Source organism: Hemicordylus capensis, chromosome 4 (assembly GCF_027244095.1).
Source record: "Hemicordylus capensis ecotype Gifberg chromosome 4, rHemCap1.1.pri, whole genome shotgun sequence".
Lineage (NCBI taxonomy): Eukaryota > Metazoa > Chordata > Lepidosauria > Squamata > Cordylidae > Hemicordylus > Hemicordylus capensis.
The window spans coordinates 260,757,165-260,782,374 of record NC_069660.1 but is presented as its reverse complement, the minus strand read 5'-3'; the positions used below and the strand labels follow the sequence as shown (position 1 = coordinate 260,782,374).

The 25,210-nt window shown below is 44.0% G+C and overlaps 1 protein-coding gene across 1 annotated transcript; it reads left to right on the top strand.

Annotated features, from left to right (window-relative positions):
• The first annotated feature begins 1,003 nt into the window (after positions 1-1,003).
• On the top strand, positions 1,004-21,612 carry BPNT2 (3'(2'), 5'-bisphosphate nucleotidase 2). Its single transcript, XM_053249253.1, has 5 exons — positions 1,004-1,647; positions 7,427-7,583; positions 13,522-13,617; positions 16,819-16,980; positions 18,881-21,612. The coding sequence occupies exons 1-5, from the start codon at positions 1,285-1,287 to the stop codon at positions 19,150-19,152; spliced, it is 1,050 nt and encodes a 349-aa protein (XP_053105228.1). The 5' UTR covers positions 1,004-1,284; the 3' UTR covers positions 19,153-21,612.
• The last annotated feature ends 3,598 nt before the right edge of the window (positions 21,613-25,210 follow it).

Here is a 25,210-nt window from a genome sequence, read left to right as displayed (position 1 = left end):
GACTTGTAGGACAACATCTACAGGAGGGCCGAAATTGAGCATCCCTGCGGTAAAGAATAAGGATCACACTTATTCCTTTCCGGTTTCCAGCCTTTGAGCTACTGAGGTGTGTGGGTATGCGGATGTCTTTTGTCTGTGTTTGCATGAAGTCAAATCTATGAACAGACACACACAATCCCACTACCTCTTTATTCCTGAACAAGCCTTGCAGCTCCTCTCCCCACAGAAAAACCTTTCTACTAAAAAGAACTCTAAGGTATTGAGGGCAAGAAATGGGTGGTTGGCTTCATTTGCTCCTACTGGGCATGCTCTAAGGAACTAGTCGTACGTTATTGGCTTTAAAGAAACGTTAAAGCCATAGACATAGCAAATACAAGAGTGACCCTGGCAATTACCTTCTACACGTCGTCTTTAGACTCTTATAAATCAATAGATCTTGCCTGAGGCTTTGCTACCATGCCGAGCTTTTTATTTCTCTCCAGGTTTTTCCTCCCTTATCTACTTGGAGAATCTAAAAGCTGTCCACAACCGTCACGATCTCCTGATTGGGTTGTTTTTTTTTTTTAATGGAAAGACACCTTCAACTCCCACGCTTGAGGGTGGGGGAGGAAAAATTATAAACAACAATAAATAAAAGTCAATGGTGATGATGATGATGATGATGATAAAGAAAGGAATATCAGTGAAAACAGCTAGCGTGGTGTAATGGTTAGAGTGCATTGCTGGCCCACCACTGGGGAGACCTGAGTTCAAATTCCTGTTCAGCCATAAAACTCACAGGGTAAGTCACTTATCTCTCAGCCTGCCTAACCTACCTCCCGGGGTTGCTGGGAGGATAAATTTGCACCATGTACACTGCTTTGGGCTCCCTGCAGGAAGAGCAAGATGGAAAATCCTACACGCGTCTGCTAGGAAGTAAACCCGCCAAGTTCCATGCAGCCTACTCCCAAGTAGGTGGTGCGCGGAACGGAAGACCTGCACAGCCTGAAGAAGCCAGGGAGCGTGTGGCTGCTGAGTGAGTTTAGCTGACGAGCCTGCAGGAGTCCGGCGTCGCTCAACGTGTGCCCAGTCCAGTTAACATAAAACGTAGTCCAGCCCAGGATCCCCTCCCTCCCCACTCCCTAACCCGGATGTACACATAGCCGCCGCTTCTGGAGTGGAGGAGACTTGGGAGGGACGTTGCGTGGAACGCGGGACTCACTCGGACGGGTCCTGTGGGCGCTGCACGGCGACATGAGCGAGCGGTGACGTCTGCCTCCGCCTCAGCTTCTCCCCGGCCCGGCCATGGCGCCGATGGGGATCCGCTTGTCTCCGTTGGGCGTGGCTGTCTTCTGCTTGCTGGGGCTCGGCTTGCTCTACCACCTTTACTCGGGCTTCCTGGCCGGCCGCTTCGCCTTCTTCATGCTAGGCGGGCCGGCAGCAGAGTCGCCGGCCGGCAGCGTGGACCTGCGGGAGCTGCTGGCCGCCTCGGTCCTGGCGGCAGTCACGGGCGGCGCGGAGGTGAAGCGGGTGCGGGAAGCCAACCTCCTCAACGTCAAGGCCAAGGGCAAGACCCGGGAAGGGGCCGAGGAGAAGCTGACCAGCGGCGACCTCCTCTCCAACCGCAAGATGTACTACTTGCTGAAGAACGCCTTCCCCGGCGTCCAGGTGGGTCTCTCCCCGCCGCGGAGCTCCTGCTTTGGCCACGGGCAGGAGGATTCAGTGCCACGCACGGCTGAATGTGCCGGAGGAAGGTGCTGAAGCTCCCGCTGGCCATAGCCACATCAGACCTACAAGACTGCATCTGTGTGTGCCAGGTTCTTTCCTCCTCCCGTGCAATTCCAGATGTGGACTGCATGGTACTAGTGTGAGAAGACACAGTTTGTGCATGGGCAGTGAAGCTACCTTTCTGAGCTCTGTTAGTCTTTTTATAAACACAATCCTTGTTCTGTATTGTAGGACCTACTTATCTTCCTTATTTTTCATGGTTTATCCCTTAAAAAAATGGTTTGGCATTGATGCGTGTGTCATTGTCTGGCCAAAGCATACTTTGCTTTGCCAAACCCCACAGGCCACAAGAAGAAGGTGGGAATAGCCACAAATGAACTGAAGCTTGCTTCTCCCTCAGTAGAGAAGTCTTGAAGGCAGGTTGTGTGCTGAGTGGCTTTTCTACAGCCTTCTCTCTCCCAACACACACTCAAGCACCTGCAGTCTTTCCTTTGAAGATCCCAATTGTTGTCTGGTTTTCATAAGCTTTTGCAGCTGGTTCATTCATATATGAAGGGAGAGCAGCTAGTAAAACTGAAACCCTTACACACTTACTTTACTGCTTATCAAATTCCAGCTCTGTAGCTTTATAAGAAAGGTGGCCTTTTCACTTGTATTAATTTGGGAGTTCCATCTAAAGAGCTCAAAGTAGTGTAATCGCAGTAGAAGTTAGTTGTGCTTACACTTAGTATTTTTGAGTGTTCAGAATTCTTCCCATATAAGTTGTGACTCCTGAGGATGTGGACAAGCTGTTTTGGACTGTGTATCCTACCATCTGCTCTCTTGACGCTTGCCCAACTTATTTATCTAACAATCAGTTTGTCAGAGAGGAGCTGGTAAACATCTCTTGATGGAGGGTAGGATGCCTCCTTGTTTTAAAGAGGCTATCATCAGACCATACTTAAAAACACCTACATTGGACACAGTGTTCTTTCTAATTTTTTTTTAATCTGAGTGCGGAATGAGTTTCTAAAATTAACTGAGTAGACATTAAAAAAAACTTGTGAGCGCATGCACATGCACACACCTTAGAGGGAACATTAGGACTGCTCGGAGTTAGGCAACTATAGGCCTGTCTCTAATCTTTCAGGATTGGGCAAGGTGATTGAGAGGGTTGTGGCCTCTCAGCTCCAGACAATCGTGGAGGAAAGTGATTATCTAGAACAGGGATTCTCAACATTGGGTCCCCAGATGTTATTGGACTTCAACTGCCATAATCTCCAGCCCCAGTGGCCTTTGGTTGGGAATTATGGGAGTTGAAGTCCAATTACATCTGGGGACCCAATGTTGAGAATCCCTGATCTAGAACATTTCAACCTGGCTTTCATGCAGGCTGGGTTGAGACTGTCTTGGTTGGCCTAATGAATAAGAGTGAGGGGGATGGAAGCAACAGGATGGAGGAGGCGCAGGAGTGCAGCTCAGGTGAGGGTGGGGAGATCTCTGAGGTGAGGGGAGCAATCAAGTACTAACGTGCAGATGCTCTAGAGCAGGCATCCCCAAACTGCGGCCCTCCAGATGTTGAAGTAACTTCCAGCATACCCAGCCACAAAAAATTGTGTCTAGGGATGCTGGGAGTTGTAGTTCAGCAACATCTATCATTCAGTTCTTCCCCATCCCTCGCTGCCACATCTTTAAATAAGAGAGTGGTTCTAAAAGCAAAGCCACCTAATGGCACAGTGAGCAAGTAACTTGCCTAGGGAGCAAGAGGTTCCTGGTTCGAATTCCTGCTGGTATGTTTCCCAGACTATGGGAAACATCTATATCGGGCAGCAGTGATATAGGAAGATGCTGAAAGGCGTTGTCTCATACTGCGCGGGAGGAGGCAGTGGTAAATCCCTCCTGAACCGCAGGGCTCTGTGGTCGCCAGGAGTTGACGCCAACTCCACGGCAGAACTAAAAGCCAAGGCTGATTGAAAATCTATCCTGTAGCTTGGAAGCCCTAATCCCAGATGTATGCCCCTTTTTGTGGTTACTCAGTGGTGGGGAGAATACAGTCTTTCATATCAAATATGCTTTAATTTGTATGATTACTGCAGAAGGCCAAAATCTTCAGTTTAATTGTTTAAAAGTAAGTTTGGAGCTTAAATTCTGATTCAGACTACTAAGTCTATATAGCTATGTTTTCAGTAGTAACGCATGGAATGACTAGTTTATTAAAGTGGAAGGATAAGGAAAGAGCTTTTGTGAATTCTGAGCAAATAAATAAACATGAAAGTATTGGTTCTTCAATTTTACTGAGTATGTTCAAATCCAAATATTGCTTCATTGAATATAGGTTGAAACCGCTCAATAGATTGATGTCTCAACTAACTGTTTTCTGCTTTTGTATTGCTACATACATGACTAGGCTAGAGTTCTCCCTTATCTATTTACACATGAGTGTACTCATAGTAGTTTAAATATGCTGGTTGAAGGTTGTGAAGGCATCGACTCAATGTCTCAATGAATTGGTTAGTAGATACTTCCTGATTGATGTAACGGTTGAAAAAGATGTAGCAAGGTGTAAGAAAATAGACTGTGTACTGAGTACACAGTAACATTCTACTGTTAAGAATGTTTGGAGTTAGCTTTTGATCTGAACTCATGTTTAGGCATTTAAAACATTTAAAACAAAAATAAAAAAAATGCATGGATATTTAGTAATACTCATAATTAGTTTTACTGCAGTTTTTGTGAGGATGGTAACAGGCCAGCTGGATCACTACCTGCTTTACTTTTTAAAGAAATGGAGTACCACCTGTCTGACTGGTTCATCCATTTTGGGGAAACTAGCCTTGAGCAGAAAAACTACAGTGGCATTGCAGAAGTGCAGCATGCCCAAGCTTTATGAAAATTGAGTCAATTGTATATCTGTGTAAATAGACAATAAAATTGAACTAGCTGAACCTGCACAGAGCATCTGTGTGCTCTTTGGGGCTGGTGGTTCCCCCTTCCCCCCCACTTTCTGCCCCAGTCTCTCCTGCCCTGCCTCCCACTTTCTGCCCCAGTCTCTCCTGCCCTCCATCCCACCTTCTGCCCCAGTCTTCTCACATTTCTGTCCCTGGCCGCCGGCAGCGCTTTCCTTCCCAGGCTGCTCTCGGTGGCACAGGCTGCTCTCGGCAGCACAGCTCTATTGCCGCCTCCTCTTCCTAGCGGCTCAGCCACCTCCAAACCCCAGTGGCTAGGCTGGGGCTGCTGCAGCCTCCTCACCATGGCCGTCTATCCTGCCCTCCACCCACTTTATTTATTTATTTATTTATTTATTTATTTATTTATTTGATTTATATACCGCCCTTCCAAAAATCGCTCAGGGTGGTTTACAATTAAAACAAACTTGTAAAACAATGAAAAGCTAAAACAAATTAAAAACAATAACACAACAATTAACAATTTAAAAACATTTTAAAACAAGAATTAAACATTGTCCCCAGACCCCAGCTCAAGACGACACGTAGAGTTAATATTGATGAAAAGGGCCACAACTTTATTAACTATTACACAGACATGGCAGACTGGAACACCAGGTGATTAATCACCCTTAGAGAACAGTGCGGGCCAATAGAAGCAGGTCAGAACTCTGAAGTCCTACTCATCACCCTACTGGGCGACACACCCTGGCTCGGGAATGGGCAGATACGCCCCACTCAATTCCTTCAAAGCCAACCCCCCCTTCTGTAAGAGAGGATCTGGATACTTCTAGGCATTCGTCCACCCCGGACTGCACAGCCCAAAGGTTGGAAAAGTCCTGAAGCAGGTTTCATGGCAATCATTTCCCCCGTGCTGCACAGGCCACAAAGGAGCGATTAACCAATCACCCTTTTACATATCCAAGGGTGCTCACCGATATTCTAACCCTCAAATTACCACCCGGCCCGCACTGTTACTGCCATTGTGGCCAACCTAACTCTAACTACGCACCCAGAACACAGAACGGAGTAGGCGAAAAAACCCCCAACAGTGGCCAATGCGTTGGGAGCAAAAAATTCCTACTCGGCCCCTTCAGGCGACCAGTCGCTAGACCTGCTCTGAACTGGGGAGGGAGGGAGGGAGGAAAGAGCTCCTTCTCCTGCGACTGCCTGGCCCCAACTGAAAAGAGAATGGGGCGGGGAGCGGCCGATCCTGGCCGAAACCCCGCCCCTTGACCAAAAGGGCCAAACGGAACCCTTCTTGGGCCTCGTGCAGAGAAGGTTGGGACAAACTCCCTCCCTTCTGCACAAGGCCAAGGGGGGGGGAGTTAAGTAATTAAAACCCCTAAATCAAGTAAAAAAATTTAAATTTAAATTAAAAAAAAAAAATTCTGCTCCCCTCCACGTTCTCCTGCCCTACCCCCACCTTCTGCTCTCAGCAGCGTGGCTCTACTGCTGCCTCCTCTTCCTGGCAGCCCAGCCGCCTCCTGACCCCGGTGGCCGGGCCGCCGCCTCCTCCATTACCGTGGCTGGGTAATGCCGGGAACTCTTGCAGCGTGTCGCAAGAGTTCCGCCACCAAAGCCTGGGCACACATGCTGGCTAAGAGAAATGATTATATAGATTGTGATTCTCTGATTGATGTTTATTTTAAAGTCACCTGCTGAACATCGTCCTACATATTCTTTGTCACTCAGTGGCTCAGTGGTTGCAGGAACACCAGATAGTTTGGGAGGGGCTTTAACATGATGGCTTCCATGGCTGCCCTGTCAAATATGAGCCACTGAACTGTATTCTCCCTGGCCTGCATGAGGAAAATCCCCATTCTTAGTGGTAATTATGCCTGGTTCAGCTTGATAACACATTTCCAGGCAAATTCTGTCTTCCGTGGATTTACATCTGGGCTCCATAAGGAGCACGAGAGAGCTGAAAACAGACTTCTCAAATCCCTCCAACATCTCTCTTGGCCACTCCACTACTAAAAGTTGAACATATTGCATTGCATTGTTGTAAGTAGTCTTGGGATAACTTGATTGAAAAGCAGGATATGCATCTTTTAAATAAGTGTAGACTGGAATGTTAAAAAATGAAGTGATTGCCTAATTCCTCATCTGGAATCTGAGAACTGTTGTAGCCTTGGCTAAGGAAGCTTTTATTCTAAATATAGCTGTAGTCATTGCCTTAATAATTGGAAGTGTGTGTGCTAGTAAAGAGAAGACACTTGCATTTTTTTTAAAAAAAAGTCTTGCAATACAAGCATGCACAGGCATTTAATTTACCATATATTCTGTGTTGATATTTGTAATGATAGATGTGCATGCTCTGAAGTATGATGGACTTTGTAGATTGGTGCATGATAGTATTCTGATCTGGAGCATGGCTACAATGGAGCATGGAGGGATGAGTGTGCACAAGAGGAGGTGGCTGCCAGCAAGAGCTTGGCCCTCAGCTGCTAGTGAACTCCCTACGCCCCTGGTTCTGATTTTGTTAAACTATTTTTGCATAGTTTACATAATATTCTGGTTACATAATATTTAAGCACAACAGAAAACAAAATCATTTTGATGATTATGCTGTGCTATAAAACAAGGTGTATTTCTTATTTGCCGGGGGATGGGGGAAGTATTGTGTCGCACACTACTCGTGAAGCTTTGGATTGCTGAGGAGTAATTGTTTACAATTACCATAAAAGGTTTTGCATGTGCCAGAAAGGGACTGCAAGTTCCCAGGGAAGCATTGCAACAGTTTCTGGACTGATTTCTTCTTTAATTAGAATGTATCTCTGTTTTTACCATAGATAAATACAGAAGAGCATGTAGATGCAGATGACCAGGAGACAATTTCCTGGGACCGCAGTATTCCTGAAGATATAAAAAGAGTTGATTCTAAACTTGTCCCACTGGACAGTGTTACAGTTTGGATTGATCCTCTAGATGCAACTCAAGAATATACAGGTAACAATCCTGGGTTCATTTTGACTTGCTACTTCTCTGTATCATAAGGCCAACTTCTTATCTTGACTTGTGTGCAAAAGTTCACCAAGCCATGAAAATAAGCTTTGTTCTCATGTCGCCTCAAGCACTTGGCTTCAATTACTTATCTCCCCATGAGCACAATTCTAGTTTTTCATTGCATCCAAACAAGGATGGCAGGCTACTATATGTCTTGTGAAGAAGATAACACGGGGTACATGAGTAGAGGAGGGAGAAGGCTGGCACAGTGCTGGTTCCTGAAGCACCAACCCATAGTTTGACATTGTACATGAACAATCTTAATTTTTGAAATATAATAAAATACTGCATCAGTGTAAAGGAAATCCATATAGATTCAGATTTGAAAAGAACATTAAGATGTTGAAAAATAGACATGATTTTTGTATTTGAATCATTATTGCTGCTTTCTGAGCAATGTTGGCACACCTACTTAATAAGAGCCAGCGTGGTGTAGTGGTTAGAGTGCTGGACTAGGACCGGGGAGACCCGAGTTCAAATCCCCATTCAGCCATAAAACTAGCTGGGTGACTCTGGGCCAGTCACTTCTCTCTCAGCCTAACCTACTTCACAGGGTTGTTGTGAAAGAGAAACTCAAGTATGTAGTACACCACTCTGGGCTCCTTGAAAGAAGAAAGGGATATGAATTAAATAATAATAATAATAATAATACATCTAGACTAACTGGTTTTTGTGTTGCTTTTTTATGAATGGGTGAAGTGAACACAATGTTTATGAAGCCTAAATTTGGGGCAGGGAAGAGTAGGTTGTCTAATTATAGAAATAATTATTAAATCAAGGGTGTTGGATTTAGATTATATTTTACAATGGAACGGCTTATTAATTTTAGATCTTTGAAGAAGCATATTTACTAGACCTGTTTGTATTCAGAAAACTTGGATTTGACCTAATCTGACTTCAACCATTTTGGATTTGGGTTCTATGGGCTCTGGCATTTACAGATATCAGATCAGATTCAGAATTCAAATCCAAATTCCAACTTACATTTGGGGTTTTCCCTATGGTAGTAAGTGGGGAAATCAGGGTGGGGTGGGTGGGAACTCACTGGTTGGTCTTACAGCCTTGAAACTTGCCACAAGTGGGGAAGTAGGTCAGGGCTTCTGTAGTGAATTTGAAGAGCTATGGTCAATTCCCTGAGTTTTGGTGAATTTTTGGAATTTTTATGTTTTTTAAAAAAATTGATAAAATTGGTGAAACCTGGCTTGAAACAAGCCAGAACTTTACAAAACTTGTGAAACTGATGACCCTCCTTGGACCATCTTTCTACCAGCATATGGAGGAATCTGCCCTTTTCCTTCATGAAAAGGGGTAACTGCATGCCCATTTTGCTCCCCATTTATATTTACAGAATGTATGGGCATACAGTTATGAAATATGGGACACATGCAGTCCACATTGGTAGGATTCTGTGTTGCTTTTTTCAAAGCTGTGGGTCACTCCTCTGATCTTTGGTTAATTTTTGAAATTTTTGTTTAAAAAATGGCTAAGATTGTGAAATCTGGCTTTTTTCAAACCAGAACTTTACAAAAGGTTCTGGCTCTGAAGCCCCTCTTTGGACCATCATTCCACCCCAATGTGCAGGAAAAAGGACATTCATTTGATTTTATATTAAATTTTCCTGTTCCTCATTACAGGAACAGGCAGACATTTTTAAAAGGAAATAAAAGGACTTCACACCTTTTAATGCAGTTTCCTGCATTCTATCTGCCTAGAGCTGCCTTCTCAGGACTATATAAGTTCTGCCAGTGACTTCAGCCCCCAGAAACTTGCAGGAGAGAGAAGAGTAGAGACATCTGCTCCTAGGTAGACCCCAGGGTGTGAGACTGGGTGCCTGCCTGTTTGCCTCTCCTGCTGCCCCCCGTCTATTATCTGCCCCCCAGGACTGGCTGCTGTGTTGAGGTGAGGCCTTGCAGGATTGGGGCCGGGGAGGAGGGTGACTTGGCAGTTTCCTGCATTCCATCTGCCTAGAGCTGCCTGCTCAGGGCTATATAGGCTTCTGCCAGTGGCGGTGGGCCCGCCACCAAAGGGGCGACACCAAAGGGGGTTGCCCCTTTGGGGGAGCCACTTCAGGGGACAGCGAGGGTGAGGGCCAGGTCTCTTGGCCTAGGTATCTGTATATGGAGGGGGCATTTAATAGTGGAGCTTCTGTTTTAATTTGTCCTGGGTGAGACATTCTTAGAATGTGTTTGGGCTTAACTGGAGATGGGGAGACGGGGCATGTCCACTGACTGTGGGGCGGCCATTCTGGTTGTGGTGGTGAACAGAAGAATTAACATTGGCAGGTCAGTGGGCCATTACAGGGGAAGGGGACTTGGAAATCTAATAGCTGTTTCCCCTTCCAGCTGTCCCGCCAGCTCTTTGACCTTGGGGAGCAGTGCCGATCATCCTTGGAACCTCACCTTGCTCCTCTGCAATGCCAGGTCAGTCCAGAACAAATCAGAAACCATCCATGATTTGATTCTGGATGAAGGTACCAACCTAGTATGTATTACAGAGACCTGTCTGGGGGAGGCTGGGGGCCCAGTGTGGTCCCAGCTTCTTCCTCCAGGCTACACTGTTGAGGAGCGGGTGAGGGACCATGGGCGGGGAGGTGGAGTGGCTGTAGTCTATAAGAATAACCTTTCCCTTACCAGGATCCCTGTTAGAGTGTCGGGCCATATCGAATGTGTGTACTTAAGTCTGGGGACCAGGGATAGAATGGGACTTCTGTTGGTGTACCGATCGCCCCACTGCTCAACAGAGTCCCTAACCGAGCTGACGAACTTGGTCTCGGACTTGGTGTTGGAGTCCCCCAGGCTTGTGGTGCTGGGGGACTTCAGTGTTCACTTTGGGACCAATTTGTTCGGGGCAGCTCGGGAGTTCATAGTGGCCATGACGACTATGGGCCTATCCCAAGTGGTCTCGGGGCCGATGCACATTGCTGGTCACACGCTTGATTTGGTCTTTCACTCTGATCAGGGTGGTGTTCCGTGGGTGGGGAATCCTGTGCTTTCCCCATTGTCATGGACGGACCACCATCTGGTTAAGGTTGGACTCGCAATCACTTCCCACCTTCATGGGGGCGAGGGAACTATTAGGATGATCCGCCTGAGAAGGTTATTGGATCCAATAGGATTTCAAGAAGCCGTGGAGGGATTTAGTGTTGGCTCTGCTGGTGATCCTGTTGATGCCCTGGTGGAGAATTGGAACAGCAAACTCACTGGGGCAGTAGACATGATTGCTCCTAAGTGTCCTCTCTGACCTGCTTCAAAATTGGCCCCTTGGTATACGGAAGAACTATGGGGGCTGAAGTGGCGAGGTAGATGACTGGAGCGCAAGTGGAGAAAGACTCAGCTTGAATCCAACAGATTGCAACATAGAGCTCATTTGAAGACCTATTCTCAGGCCATACGTGCGGCAAAGAAGCGATTCTTTTCTGCCCGTATTGCATCCGCAAGATCACATCCGGCAGAGTTGTTCAGGGTTGTGAAAGGGCTAGTGAGTGCCCCTCCTCCCTTGAATCAGAATCTGGAACCATCGATTACCCGCTGTGATGTGTTTAATGAATTCTTTGTGGAAAAAATCTCTCGTATTCGGGCCGACTTAGACTCTGGCTCCACAATTACCTCCGTGTCTGATGTGGAGGTGTCCGGCGACTCCTCTTGTGTGATTAGGTTGGAACAGTTCCAGTTTGTGACTCCTGAGGATGTGGACAAGCTGATTGAAATGGTGTGGCCTACCACCTGTTCTCTTGACCCCCTGTCTGACATGGCTTATATTATCTGGCAGGGGGGTTGTTGTAGAAGGCCTGGTAGAGATTATAAATGCATCTCTGAGGGAAGGTAGGATGCCTCCTTGTCTTAAGGAGACAATTATTAGACCGCTTCTGAAGAAGCCTACCCTGGATCCCTCGGACTTGAACAACTACAGGCCTGTCTCCAACCTTCCATGGCTGGGCAAGGTAATTGAGAGGGTGGTGGCCTCACAGCTCCAGACAGTCTTGGATTAAACTGATTATCTTGACCCACTTCAAACTGGCTTTTGGGCTGGCTGTTGGGTGGAGACTGCCTTGGTCAGCCTGATGGATGATCTCCAATTGGTAATTGACAGAGGAAGTGTGATTCTGTTGGTCCTTCTGGACCTCTCGGCAGCTTTCGATACTATCGACCATAGTATCCTTCTGGAGCGCCTGAGGGGGTTGGGAGTTGGAGGCACTTCTTTGCAGTGATTCCGCTCCTACCTCTCGTGCAGGTTCCAGATGGTGTCCCTTGGAGACTGCTGTTCTTTAAAATCTGAACTTTTGTATGGTGTTCCCCAGGGCTCCATATTGTCTCCAATGTTGTTTAACATCTACATGAAACCGCTGGGAGAGATCATCAGAAGATTTTGTGCAGGGTGCTATCAGTATGCTGATGACACCCAAATCTATTTCTCCATGTCAGCATCATCGGGAGAGGGCATAACCTCCCTAAATGTCTGCCTGGAGTGGTGATGAGCTGGATGAGGGATAACAAACTGAGATTGAGTCCGGCTAAGATGGAGGTACTAATTGTGTGGGGTCGGAACTCAAGAGATGGTTTTGATCTGCCTGTTCTGGATGGAGTCACACTTCCCCAGAAGGAACAGGTACGCAGTCTAGGGATGCTTCTGGATCCGAGCCTCCCCCTGGTGTCCCAGGTTGAAGCGGTGGCCAGAAGTGCCTTCTATCAGCTTCGGCTGATACACCAGCTGCGCCTGTTTCTTGAGGTGAATGGCCTTAAAACAGTGGTGCATCTGCTGGTAACCTCCCGACTGGATTACTGTAATGCGCTCTATATGGGGCTGCCCTTGTACGTAGTCCGGAAACTACAGCTGGTCCAGAATGCGGCAGCCAGGCTGGTCTCTGGGTCATCTCGGAGAGACCATATAACTCCTGTATTGAAGGACCTACACTGGCTGCCGATATGTTTCCGGGCAAAATACAAGGTGCTGGTTATAACCTATAAAGCCCTAAACAGTTTGGGCCCTGGGTATTTAAGGGAACGCCTTCTTCGGTATGAACCGCACCGCCCACTGATATCTATTGGAGAGGTCCGTCTGCAGCTGCCACCGGCTCGCCTTCTCCATTGCTGCCCCAAGGCTTTGGAATGTGCTCCCTAGTGAAATAAGAGCCTCCCCATCTCTGACAGCTTTTAAAACATCTTTAAAAACACATCTCTTCACCCAGGCTTTTAATTATTGCTGTTTTAATGGTTTTAATGCTGTTTTAAAATATTATTTTAAAATTTTTAAATTGTTGTAATGTGTGTGTTTCCCTCTCCCAATTTTTGTCTTAACGAATGTTTTACTCTGTTTTTATCCTGTTGTAAACTGTCCAGAGACGTAAGATTTGGGCAGTATAAAAATGTTTTAATAAAAATAATAAATAAATAAATAATCCCTTAATGGCCAGAAGGGATAGTAAGTAATTATTTCTAATCACAATAACGGAAAGATTCGAAGCACTTTTCCTGACTGTGTGCTTCTGCAGAGAATTGTTCAGTTTTCTTGAAATTCACTACTGAGGCCCCTGAACTCCTTCCACACACATGTGGCAAGTTTTAAGGCTCTAGGACCATTTTTGGTATTCCTCTGCTTCTCCCCACCCGGTTCACCTCTGTGGGGAAAAATGGCTCCATTTTGCAAATTCCGAAGTATTTCTGAAATTAGTGTGAGGGAAACGGGTTGAGGGAAACGAGTGTGAGGGAAACGGATTTGGATTTTACCAATATTTACCAATTTGGGGCAATTGCAGGTAAAATCCTAATTTTTGAATCCGAATTTGCACAGGCCTAATATTTACACCTAGTGTAAGACTAGATTAGACTTTATGCTGTTTAATGTTACTCTGAAGTGTTTGCATTCTTCCTACTTCTCTTTTCAGAGGATCTTCGGCACTACGTTACTACAATGGTTGGTGCTGCTGTAGATGGTAAACCAGTTATAGGAGTAATACACAAGCCATTTTCTGGCTATACAGGTATGTGGCTTTTTGTTGTTGTTTTGTTTAACTCATAATGCTGTGCATGTTTGTTGTACATTTATTTTATCACTGGAGAGAGGAAACATAGCAATTCAAAATCCTAGAATGTTCTGATAAGAAATGGAAGGCTGATATCTATATTGCATTCAGCAGAAGAGCATACTTTGCAGTTCCCTAAGCACTGTCCCAGCTGTCAGTATACCTAACCCAGCCCCAGTAATAAAGTGATAATAAATATGGTAGGTGTGCCTTGGTTCACTGAACTACTTTTTGTGTAAGATTAGTGGTGTATGATTCATTTTGCAAATAATATTTAATGTCTCTTCCTATCTCAACTGAGATATATGAAAGGGATGACTTGCATAATACTAGATAAGTCGGGAGGAATGATTTGTTTAATGCTAGATAATATCAAAAATATAATAAATGGTTAACTGGATCCACTGGGTACCTGTCTTATGTTTCATATGTGTTCCTATTCCCTAGTTTCCTTTGGTAATCTCCCCCCACCCCGCCCGGCTAAAACTGTTTGAATATTTCAAATTACTATTCCCTCTTACCCCTTCCTCTCTTTAGATGTTTGTCCTCTTTGCTGGTAGATTGTATTCCGTGTGGGTACAGAAACCATCTCATATTGGACAATTTGTGGGAGGAAGGCACAGTCAGTGGACAAAGCTGCTCAATCTAAGGATATGAGCCTTAGATTGGCTTGCAGCTGGTATAAGCTACAAGCCAATCTAAGGCTCTCATCCTAGCAGCTGGCTACTCAATCCAACAAGCATGACCAAGAAGCAACACTCAGTGTTAGGGGTGTGCAATTCAGATTTTTGGGTGATTCGGCTCGGACCCGAGCCGAATCACCCCCGTTCTGTTTTGTGCCCGAATCTGGGTCACCCGAATCACCCTTGATTCGGTTTGGATTCGGATTTAATCCGAATCCGAATCGATTCGGGGGGTAAAAAGGGGCCCAGGGGCAAAATTTTGGGGTGGGGTGGTAGTGCCCAATGGGTAGAGTCTACCACCCCAATTTCAGGGGGATTGGGCAAAGTCCTGATTTTTTGTGAATTTTTAAAGTTTTAGTGACTTTGGGGCAGTTCGGGGGCATAGCATGGGATTTGGGCAAAAGGAGTGGGGTGGTGTGGTAGTGCCTAATGGGTGCAGGCTACCACCCCAATTTCAGGGGGATTGGGCCAAGGGCTGATTTTTGGTAAATTTCTGAAAATTTCATGTCTTTGGGGCAGATTGGGGCATATTGGGGCAGAAAGTGGGGGCTGGGGCAGAATAGTGGGGTGGGGTGGTAGTGCCTAATGGGTGAAGGCTACCACCCCAATTTCAGGGGGTTTGGACAAAGGGGTGATTTTTTGAGAATTTTTGAAGTTTTGGTGACTTTGGGGCAGTTCGGGGGCATAGCATGGGATTTGGGCAAAAGGAGTGGGGTGGCGTGGTAGTGCCTCATGGGTGGAGGCTACCACACCAATTTCAGGGGGATTGGGCAGAGGGCTGATTTTTGGTAAATTTCTGAAAATTTCATGTCTTTGGGGCAGATTGGGGCATATTGGGGCAGAAAGTGGGGGCTGGGGCAGAATAGTGGGGTGGGGTGGTAGTGCCACATGGGTGAAGGCTACCACCCCAATTTCAGGGGGTTTGGACAAAGGGGTGATTTTTTGAGAATTTTTGAAGTTTGGGTGTCTTTGGGGCAGATTGGGGGCAGAAAGTGGATCTGCCCCAAAGGAGTGGGGTGGGCTGGTAGATAGTGCCTGATGGCTGGAGGCTACCACTCATCCCCAATTTAAGAGTGATTGGGCAGAGGGGTGAATTATGGTGAATTTATTTGTATGAGGTTTGTCTTCATAAGGTGAAGTGTGCTAAATTGATTACTTCCTCATATTATTCATAGTAAAGGAAAGTGTGAAAAAGTGAAAGTGGGGTCATGAGAGTTGTTTAATTGAAAAAAATCTCATTTGCTATGATAGAATGAGAATTCACACCTCAGAAGTTCTGCCCCCAAACTGCCCCAAAGTCACCCAAACTTCAAAAATTCTCAAAAAATCACCCCTTTGTCCAAACCCCCTGAAATTGGGGTGGTAGCCTGCACCCATTAGGCACTACCACCCCACCCCACTATTCTGCCCCAGCCCCCACTTTCTGCCCCAATATGCCCCAATCTGCCCCAAAGACATGAAATTTTCAGAAATTTACCAAAAATCAGCCCTTTGCCCAATCCCCCTGAAATTGGGGTGGTAGCCTGCACCCATTAGGCACTACCACCCCACCCCACTCCTTTTGCCCAGATCCCATGCTATGCCCCCGAACTGCCCCAAAGTCACTAAAACTTTAAAAAATCGCCAAAAATCAACCATGAACCGAATCACCCAAATTTTTTGTGCCCGAAATTCGGGTGATTCGGCTCGTGCCCGAAAAAATTCGGGGGGCATCGGGGGTGATTCGGTTCGGCCCCGAATCACCCGAAATTGTTCATTTCGGGCACAGATCGTTCTGTGCCCGAAATTTTTTGCACATCCCTACTCAGTGTTGCTTCTTTTACACTCTTCTGGAATACAAGTAAGCAGATGCCAAATATCAGTTGCTTAGTGGCTGTTAGTGAAACAGGGAAGTTCCCAAAGCAGGCTTGGAGTAATATAGCTTACTAAGAGATGAGGCTCGTCGTTGACTGTAAATCTGAATCTGAGAAAGCTCTTCGGCTTCTCTTGGGCATTATGTCATTTTTGAATTATTGCTCTGACTGAGTGTAAAAAATCTGTTGAGAACAATAACAGTTAAGATATAATTATTATATTCAGAATTTTTTTCTGGAAAAAAAAATTGGTATCTGTAGGTAATCACGAAGTATGACTTTATTTTGTATGAACAAATCCACGAATAAACTCTTCAAAATGTATAACCGATTTACTTTTTTACTTCTTGATTGTTTTTATTTAATAGTCATATTTTGATCACACAGGAATAATGTGCCCTTGATTAGTATATCTCCTCTCAAAATGGGAACAGGTGGTGGCTGCGTGGGCAAACCTCTCTATAATATGTGAAACCTGTGGAGACATATTGGGGCCCCAGAAACATCATAAGAATTTACCAAATAAAACTGGCTGCCCCTTAGATATTCAAGCTGTTGCCACTTCCTAGCAATGGGAGGCTACTGCTACTGACAAACTAATGAAATATCTATCTCTTTTGCAGCCTGGGCAATGGTAGATGGAGGATCAAATATTAAAGCTCGTACTTCCTACAATGAGCAAATGCCAGCAATAATTGTATCCCGATCTCATGCTGGGACAGTGAAGCAACTTGCTTTGAAAACATTTGGAAATAAAACTGTGATCATTCCAGCTGGTGGAGCAGGTTTGTTGTGTTTACCCTTTTGTCCCTTATTTTATTGCTTCTGGGAAGAATATTTTGCTAAGAAATAGTTACTAAACTGGAAATGCAGGCAGCCCTTAAAAAAAAAGATACCATAAAAAGCTGCTAGTTTATATCTAGCAAATGTTAATCATTTGCACAGGCTTTCTAAATGCTCTTATTTCGGAAAAGAAACAAAATAAAGGGTGTTTAAAGAAAAACACACAATTGAATATACAATACTAATTTGGTGAAAAGTTTTAGACCAGAGGTGCACAACTTTGGCCTTCTAGCTTTTTTTGGACTACAACTCCCAGTGATCCCCAGCAGCAGTGTTAGGGATGATGGGAGTTGTAGTTCAGTATCTGCAAAAGGGCCAGAGTTGTGCAGCCCTGTTTAAGACCTTCACTAAACAAAGAATCTTAAATATTAACAGTGTGAAGGAAAATCCAAAACTGTGGTGTTTGGCAAGGTAATACAAGAATACTTACTCATTTCATATGCAGGCGACTGTATTGTTTTAAAATGGTAAATGGATAATTATTGGAGTAATGAAACAAGCAACTAGGAAAATGGTTTAGAAATCTGTCCACATGTTATATCCACAGGGGATGGGGCAATAGCTCAGGGGCATCTGCTTCACATGCATAAGGTCCCAAGTTCAATCCTTACTTTGTCCAGGGAGGGCTGGGAAAGACTCTTGCCTGAAAATGTGGAGAGTCGCTGCCAGTCAGTGTAGATTTAAAGTTAAATCGGCCTGTATACCAATTTACCTGAGTTAAATTGGCCTGTATACCAACTCAGTATAAGGCAGCTTCCTATGTTCCTATCTTATGTTTTTTGGCAATGATAAGAGTGTTACCATGTCTGGTTTTATCACTTCTGAGATAATTATGCACCTAGCACTCAAAAGTAGTGTGCAAAATGATCACTGTAAAGTTTCCATGCCAGTTGTTTGTTTGTTCCGCTATATATATTGCCTTTCAGTTGTACAGTTCCCAAAATGGCATACAAATTGAAACAAAAGAACCATCAAACAATAATTACTGCAAACCAACCTACTCTTGTTGCATTTTCCAACATGTCTTAAGACATGTTTAAATAAGTAGTAGTGGCGTTTTTGAGGTTGCTAATTATGGGTTATTGGGCGGGGGGGAAGTGAAGTTGGAAGAGTTCAACACACTTGTCAGGTCATGGTACAAACAACAAGACAGCCAGCGTGGTGTAGTGGTTAGTGTGCTGGACTAGGACCGGAGAGACCCAAGTTCAAATCACCATTCAGCCATTATACTAGCTGGGTGACTCTGGGCCAGTCACTTCTCTCTCAGCCTAACCTATTTCACAGGGTTGTTGTGAGGAGAAACTCAAGTATGTAGTACACTGCTCTGGGTTCCTTGGAGGAAGAGTGGGATATAAATGTAAAAATAAAATAAAATAAACGTTCCCTCCCTCCACCTCTCTTCACACATTACTTTCCCAAGTAATCCAGGATATATTTTGCCTGCAACCAAAAAGGTGGTTGCCTAAGAACAGCACTTTTGGATTAAATAATCCAAATTACTCTGAGTCACTGAGTTTACTTTATGTTTTCAGGGTAACTTAGCTATGCATTCCTTAATACTGTGCTTGCAATGAACTGTAATTTCTGCCCAAATCTGCAATTAAGATGATGATGCTTGTGTTTACATAGTTACGTAAGCAAAGTTGAAAGATAAGCCTCAAGGGAGAGCCAGTTTATTCAACTTTCCACTAAGTGTTTCAATTGTATAATCATATTCGAAGGTTAAGTGTTAAGGGATTTTCTGTATACAATGAACATATGGCATATGCGTTGCTTATAATGAGAGAGTGGGCTATAGTTGTGCAATATATAATAAGCCTTTAATGATTTCTCTCTCCTTAGGTTATAAAGTCTTATCTCTCCTAGATGTGCCTGAGATGGACCAGGGAAAAGCTGATGTGTACATTCATGCTACATACATCAAAAAGTGGGACATATGTGCTGGTAATGCAGTGCTGAAAGCATTAGGAGGTCAAATGACTACCTTAGCTGGAAATGAAATCAGTTACACTGGTTCAGATGGCCATGAAGAAGGGCTCATAGCTAGCATCAAGATAAACCACAGGGCGCTGGTTGAAAAACTTTCCGTTCTAGAAAAGACTTCACAGAAGTAAATGCTTGACAGTGACCAAGTCCTGCTTCTGGAGCCTCAAAATGGTCCTGTAGAGGAAAAAAATGTGAAACTGGCCTTTGGATAATGGTACACACAAGCAAATTAATATCTTTTGGAGAAATACACAGACCGTCATTTGACAGTGTTTAAAACTAAGATTATTGGAACACAAGATTTCTTAATGCCTCAGTGTCGATTTTAAATGTTGGGACTGTTCTTCAAGTCCACAATACAACTGGGAAAATCCAGTAATCTGAGCACATTACAAATTTGTTTTGGTAATCCCTCACATTCTATTATAGCATTCTTTGTCTTGTCATTGGCAGCAAAAGGAAAAAAAAGGTTTTGATCACTTGAAATCCATGGAGAGACAGAAATGGATGTTGCTTTTGGATAAGCAGTGAAAGAAGACTGAAGCATCTTCATGTGACTACTGCTCATCTTGGATACAATTTAAAATTATAAAGAAATGTTTGGCTCTATTTTAATTTTTACCTGAAAACTGAAACCAGCTTAACATGGATGAAAAAATCATTAATGTTTGTGTGGTTTAGTATAGCATTCATTCTGTGTATCATTTTAAAAGAAAATGTGTTCCCTGTACAGTCTTAACTATTGAACATTGCCCTTTTCAGTATACACTGTTAAGTGTTTAAAATTCTTCACATTTGGTGTTCAGCTTATAAAGTAGTCGTCTATCCTTAGTGATCATTTATTAAACAACTTGAGAAAACCTCATATTATTGTTGCCAACGTAACGTAAAGGTTTTGCATTTATGTGAAACTCGTTACAAGAAAACTAAAGTGTCTTGCCAGCAATCCTAAATATCGCATTGTAGAAATTCCTTTTAAAAGATGCACCCTATTCTTTGTTTTGTGGGTTCAGAAGTCTTACCCTGTATGCTCCTTTGCCTTGTAAGTCTTAAATAAGAGTTGTAAAAACTTAAAGGTGGGGGGGCTCAAAGGATGACAGAAACATCATTTCAGTAGACTGCTTGTTTTGTTTTCCTCCCATCAGATTTCTTTAACAAAATGAGACATGCTCCTTGATGCAAAACACTAAAGGTCTGTGTCAATGTGATAAGTATTGAGGATATTTAAACCCTCCAAACTAGGTTAAAAGTAGGTCTGCACACTTTAATAAATTGATGTGATGAATCAAAGTTTTGTTTAGATTAAATTTCTTCCTACCCCCACCCCTTGCCAAATCAGTGAGGCTGACAACGAGCAACAACTCTGGGACTTTTGCTCCTCAGTGAGTTACAGTCAAGCAGGCCTCACGGTTGCCTGTTTGTCTCTTCTGTAGACTGTGCAAATGTCAAAAAATTCTATACGTGAAATTTTGGCAGCAGAAAGCTATTTGAATGTCAGAATAGGAAAATTGGTCAGTATGTGCAATTAACAAAAATATGTTTCCTTTTCTTTTTTACAACAAAGATAGGGATTTTCTCTCTGTGTGTTTTTGAAAATATGCTAATTTTCACAAATTTAATCAATTTTTAACATTGGTTTTTAAAAAATCCTTGCTTGACAGTTAAAATGCCGCTTGCCTACCTGTTTCAAACTATTGATCTGTTCACATTTCTGGCACAGAACATCTTTATACAAGACTGTTTAGCTTTCAAATACTTCACAGTTGAAACAATTCTGGTTGACACTGCTGGCAATTGCTAAAGCCACATTTGAAGTGATAGAGTAATATTTCTCTGCTGGATTCTTAAGGGTGGGAAATCCATGTGTGAGTGAGTGGTGGGGGGATTATTCCAACTTTAAGTTTGATGTGTTAAGTTTTCACTTGCATATGTCATTCTTGGAAGTTTGCACTTGTTATACTGCACTTCAGAAATCTGGTCCAGATATTATTTAAATGCCATATAAAACATAATAGAATACTCCTCTCTAGGGAAAAAAAACCCCTATATAAAGCTGCAGTAGAACAAAGGTATTACACAGAGTCTGCTTTTCTGATTTACTTAAATTTTTGAGTTATAGCACAGCTGTTCTGTGTTTTACATTTTTAAATGTAAAATAGTAAGGCTAAAGACAGATAATAGTTCCCCCCGCCCCCATTGTTGGAGTTTGGAAGAGGGTTTGATATTCATTGCATACACAAACATTCCATTTTTGCCTCTGGTAAATAGGTTTTGCTGGTTTTTATATGGCTTCAAATGCCTGCTTGACCAGAGGAAGAAATGTTTGTGCCAACATGTATATAAAGTGTGTCTCGGTGCACTTTTAGTGCTCTCTTTTTTTTGTTCTTCTGTAAAATAGTTAAATGGAGCACTTGTGCTAAAAAATAATAATGTCAAATACTACATTTGTCTACATATGATAAATTATAAGACAGGATTTCTACAGAGATAAACTTGCACGCAGGATGAAAAGTGGTCACAGTCCTATAATCCATACATACAGGAAGCTCCTTTCTGTATAACTAAATAAAACTCATGTGCAAACCCAATATCTTCCGAGTCACCATCCAGCCTTGCGCATAGACACCTTAAGTCATGGTGATATTTGTTGCAGTGAATGGCATTTGCAGAATTGTATTCCTGGTTAACCTTTACCTTTCCAGCAATTTTATATGAGAAGGAAAGTATGTTTCTGTGCTCTAAAACAGTATGTGCCAGCTCTACATTTAAAAGCTCTACTGGGCAGACTTCCATGTGTATATCTTAGAAACTGAAGTCTGTATACACTAACTCATTATGGTGCAGTGGTGAATATGTTGGTTTCAGATTCATATGTGAATATGAATCTTTTTAGAACTTTTCTTCTTTAGAAGAAGAAACGGATTGTGGTGATAAGATGGTACTTTACTGAGACATAGACTGCCAAATTATGTATTGACATGTGGGCATTATTGCTTAAGCAACATTCATAGTATATGTTTTGGCCACTCACTGAGCTGTGGAAAGTGAGTGCCCAAGGGACTCATGCATTCACTTTTTCTGTGAAGTGACGACGTGTGTATTAGGCATGTGCCCAAAACGTTTCGGAGGCCATTATGAAGGCCTCTGATATGTTTCGGCGCTGCGGGCAGTTTTGGCGTTTTGGCGCTGGCAGGGGTAGTGCTTTAAGGGCGGGGGAGGGTGTACTCACCCCTCCCGCCACATTTCCCCTGCTGGCACGTTGTGTTTTTTTTAAGCCCCTTGGGGCGGCAGCGTTCCTCCCTGCCGCCCCGTTTTCCCCATCGGCCAGAAGTCGCGAGTGCGCGTGCGCCTGTTGCGTGCGCACGCACCCTTCTGCCGTGTGTGCGCACGCACAACGGGTGCACATGCACTCGCGACTTCCGGCCAACGGGGAAAACGGGGCGGCAGGGAGGAACGCTGCCACCCCAAGGCGCTTAAAAAACAACAACACGCCGGTGGGGGAAATGAGGCAGGAGGGGTGAGTACACCCTCCCCCGCCCTTAAAGCACTACCCCCGCCGGCGCAGAAGATTTCCGTGCACATCCTTAGTGTGTATCATCACCTTGGTGAATATGGGCATCAGATGCCCTGGCAGCTTTCATGGATCACTGCTGAAATTTGATTTCTCCCTTTAGATATTTCCTGGAAGTTCAGAAAATTGTTTCGTGGATTATTTGGGCAACTGGTTTTCCCAGCATAACATTCAAAGCTGCACTGTGTCTCAGGCCTGAAATAGTACCTCTTTAAATTTGGTTGCAAATCATTGTGCCATAGATGGCAAAAGGGAATCAATATATCTGAAGTTCATGATTGTTACTTGGCATTTTCCATGATGACTAGACTTTAAAATAACTAACTTGACTCTTGTTCTAGTTGTGACTATAGTTCAGAATACATTCTGAGATTACGGGCCTACTCAAATTCTGATCTGCATTCCTTGAATGCTGAACCCTTCTGAATAAATAGTGGGAAATAGATAAATAAAGGGGGTGGGTGGTTGTAGGTGGGGTGGGATGCAAGAGAACTTGATTTTTGCTTTCTTTTTTAATTGTGTAAGGTTATTTGCAGGTGTACATAGGATTTGTTGTAATCTCTAATGGCTAAATTAAAATATTTGATGACTACTTGGATCATGTATTTTGTTTGAGTAATCCTTAGGTCAGAGGTAGGCAACAAGTGGCTCTCCAGATATTACTGAGCTTCAACTCCCATCACCCCCAGCTGCAATAAATTGTGGCAGGGTGTGATAGGAGTTGTTGAGCAACATCTGGAGAGCTGTATGTTGCTTTAGGTGGTGGTTCTGTTCCACTTAGTGGGAGTAAATGAAATGTAATGGGATTGCTAAATTAATACATTTTGCAACTGGTGCCTATTCTGAAAGCTCTGGTCATGTTGATCAGCATATATGCATCAATATTGATAACTAATATTTATTTAAAATGTCTCTGTCCTTATTTTCTGCTATTACTGCTCAAAGCAACTTCCAGTACTTTAGAGGATCATAAAAATAACCTGAATTAAAAGAAACTTTTGAAACAAAAACAGAACTGAGCAAAGTTCAAAACAATAAAACAGTAGAGATGTGCAAACGCATTCAAAACTGAACTGGTTCAAAGTCAAATCGGTTTGGTTCAAAGGCTCGGGGTTGAATTGAACCACCCCTGGTTCGGCTCAGTCCTGGGCCTGTTCGGGTTCCGAACAGGAAAAAAAAAATAGATTTTTTTAAAAAAACCTACCCCATGGGTGGGGCGGCGGGGGGGTCTACAAGGTGGGGTGTGCATGTCCCAGGCCATGCAGAGGCCCATTGCGTAGGTGCAGCAGCCTCCAAAATGGCTGAATCAGCTGGTTTGGGAAGCAAGGGAGGCCGGTTGGGGAGGTGAACCTCAGCAGACCTACCCACCAGAGGAGGTAAAAGTGTGTGTGTGTATAAATAATATGTTTCAAAAAATTGTTTTTCGTGAACCCTGAACCGGGCAGGGGGTGAATTTCGAGGGGGTGCCAGACTGAACTGGCCCGGTCTGGTTTAAGTCCGGTTCAGACTTGAACCTAACCGGGCCAGCCGGTTCCATCCATGCACACCCCTACAAAACAGTCCACCTGGTAGCTAAATCATGACAAACCAGATGGCAAATGAGCAATTTAGAGGAGGATATTCTAGTCATGGAACTGAATGAAAACACAATGGAAAAGGTCCTTTCTCCAGTAACTATCGAAGCTCAAAAAACAGGGGGCACCAGAGGAGGGCCTCCAATGAAGATCTAAGTGAGTTAGAGAAGATTCAATGTCTTGGGTCCATCGAGGAAAGCTGATCTTGTGGTAGGAAACATGAATTATCTCCTTTGCTAAACACAGTCTGCCTTGGTTTCCATTTGATTGGGAGACTACGGTTCTATTCAGGCCTTCTTAAAATGCTGCTGTGAGCATGTAAAGGTAAAGTGTGCCATTGAGTCTGGCGACCACAGAGCCCTGTGGTTGTCTTTGGTAGAATACAGGAGGGGTTTACCATTGCCATCTTCCACGCAATATGAGATGATGCCTTTCAGCATCTTCCTATATCGCTGCTGCCCAATCTAGGTCTTTGCCATAGTCTGGGAAACATACCAGTGGGGATTCGAACCTGCAACCTCTGGCTTGCTAATCAACTCATTTCCCCACTGTGCATGTACAGCAGTACAAATGGTTCAGAAATCCTGCCCTGCTCTGTTAGTCATCTCATTGAAGTATTCACCATCATGGATAGGATCCTCCCCTGTTCAGCCAAAAACCACTCTAAGCATGAGTGGTAAAGTCAAGGGGTCAGGGGTGGGACTTCTGACCCATTTGTGGAACTTCTCACACAGCAGCGCTTTCAAGAAGGTCTGAAAGGGGCTTGCATGTGAGCTCTGTAAGATATTCTCCTTAGGCGATAGGGCTGTGGCTCAGTAGAAGAGCTTCTGCATGCTTGGGAGAGAGGCCTGCCTGGAGAGCCACTGCTGGTCAGTATAAACCTGACTGAGGTTGATGGACCAATGATCTGACTTGGTATAAGGCAGCTTCCTGTATTCGTAAAAGGAGTGTAGCAGGCTTGCAATGCAATGTTGAAGAATTGCATTATCGTATGAGAAATGTGATCAATAAGCATGTAACATGTAAACTTTAGCGGGCCAC

Coding starts and splice junctions, on each gene's coding strand:
- BPNT2 (XM_053249253.1), top strand. CDS start 1,285: ATGGCGCCGATGGGGATCCGCTTGTCTCCGTTGGGCGTGGCTGTCTTC. Junction 13,618..16,818: donor GCCATTTTCTGGCTATACAG/GTATGTGGCTTT, acceptor TCTCTTTTGCAG/CCTGGGCAATGGTAGATGGA. Junction 16,981..18,880: donor CATTCCAGCTGGTGGAGCAG/GTTTGTTGTGTT, acceptor CTCTCTCCTTAG/GTTATAAAGTCTTATCTCTC.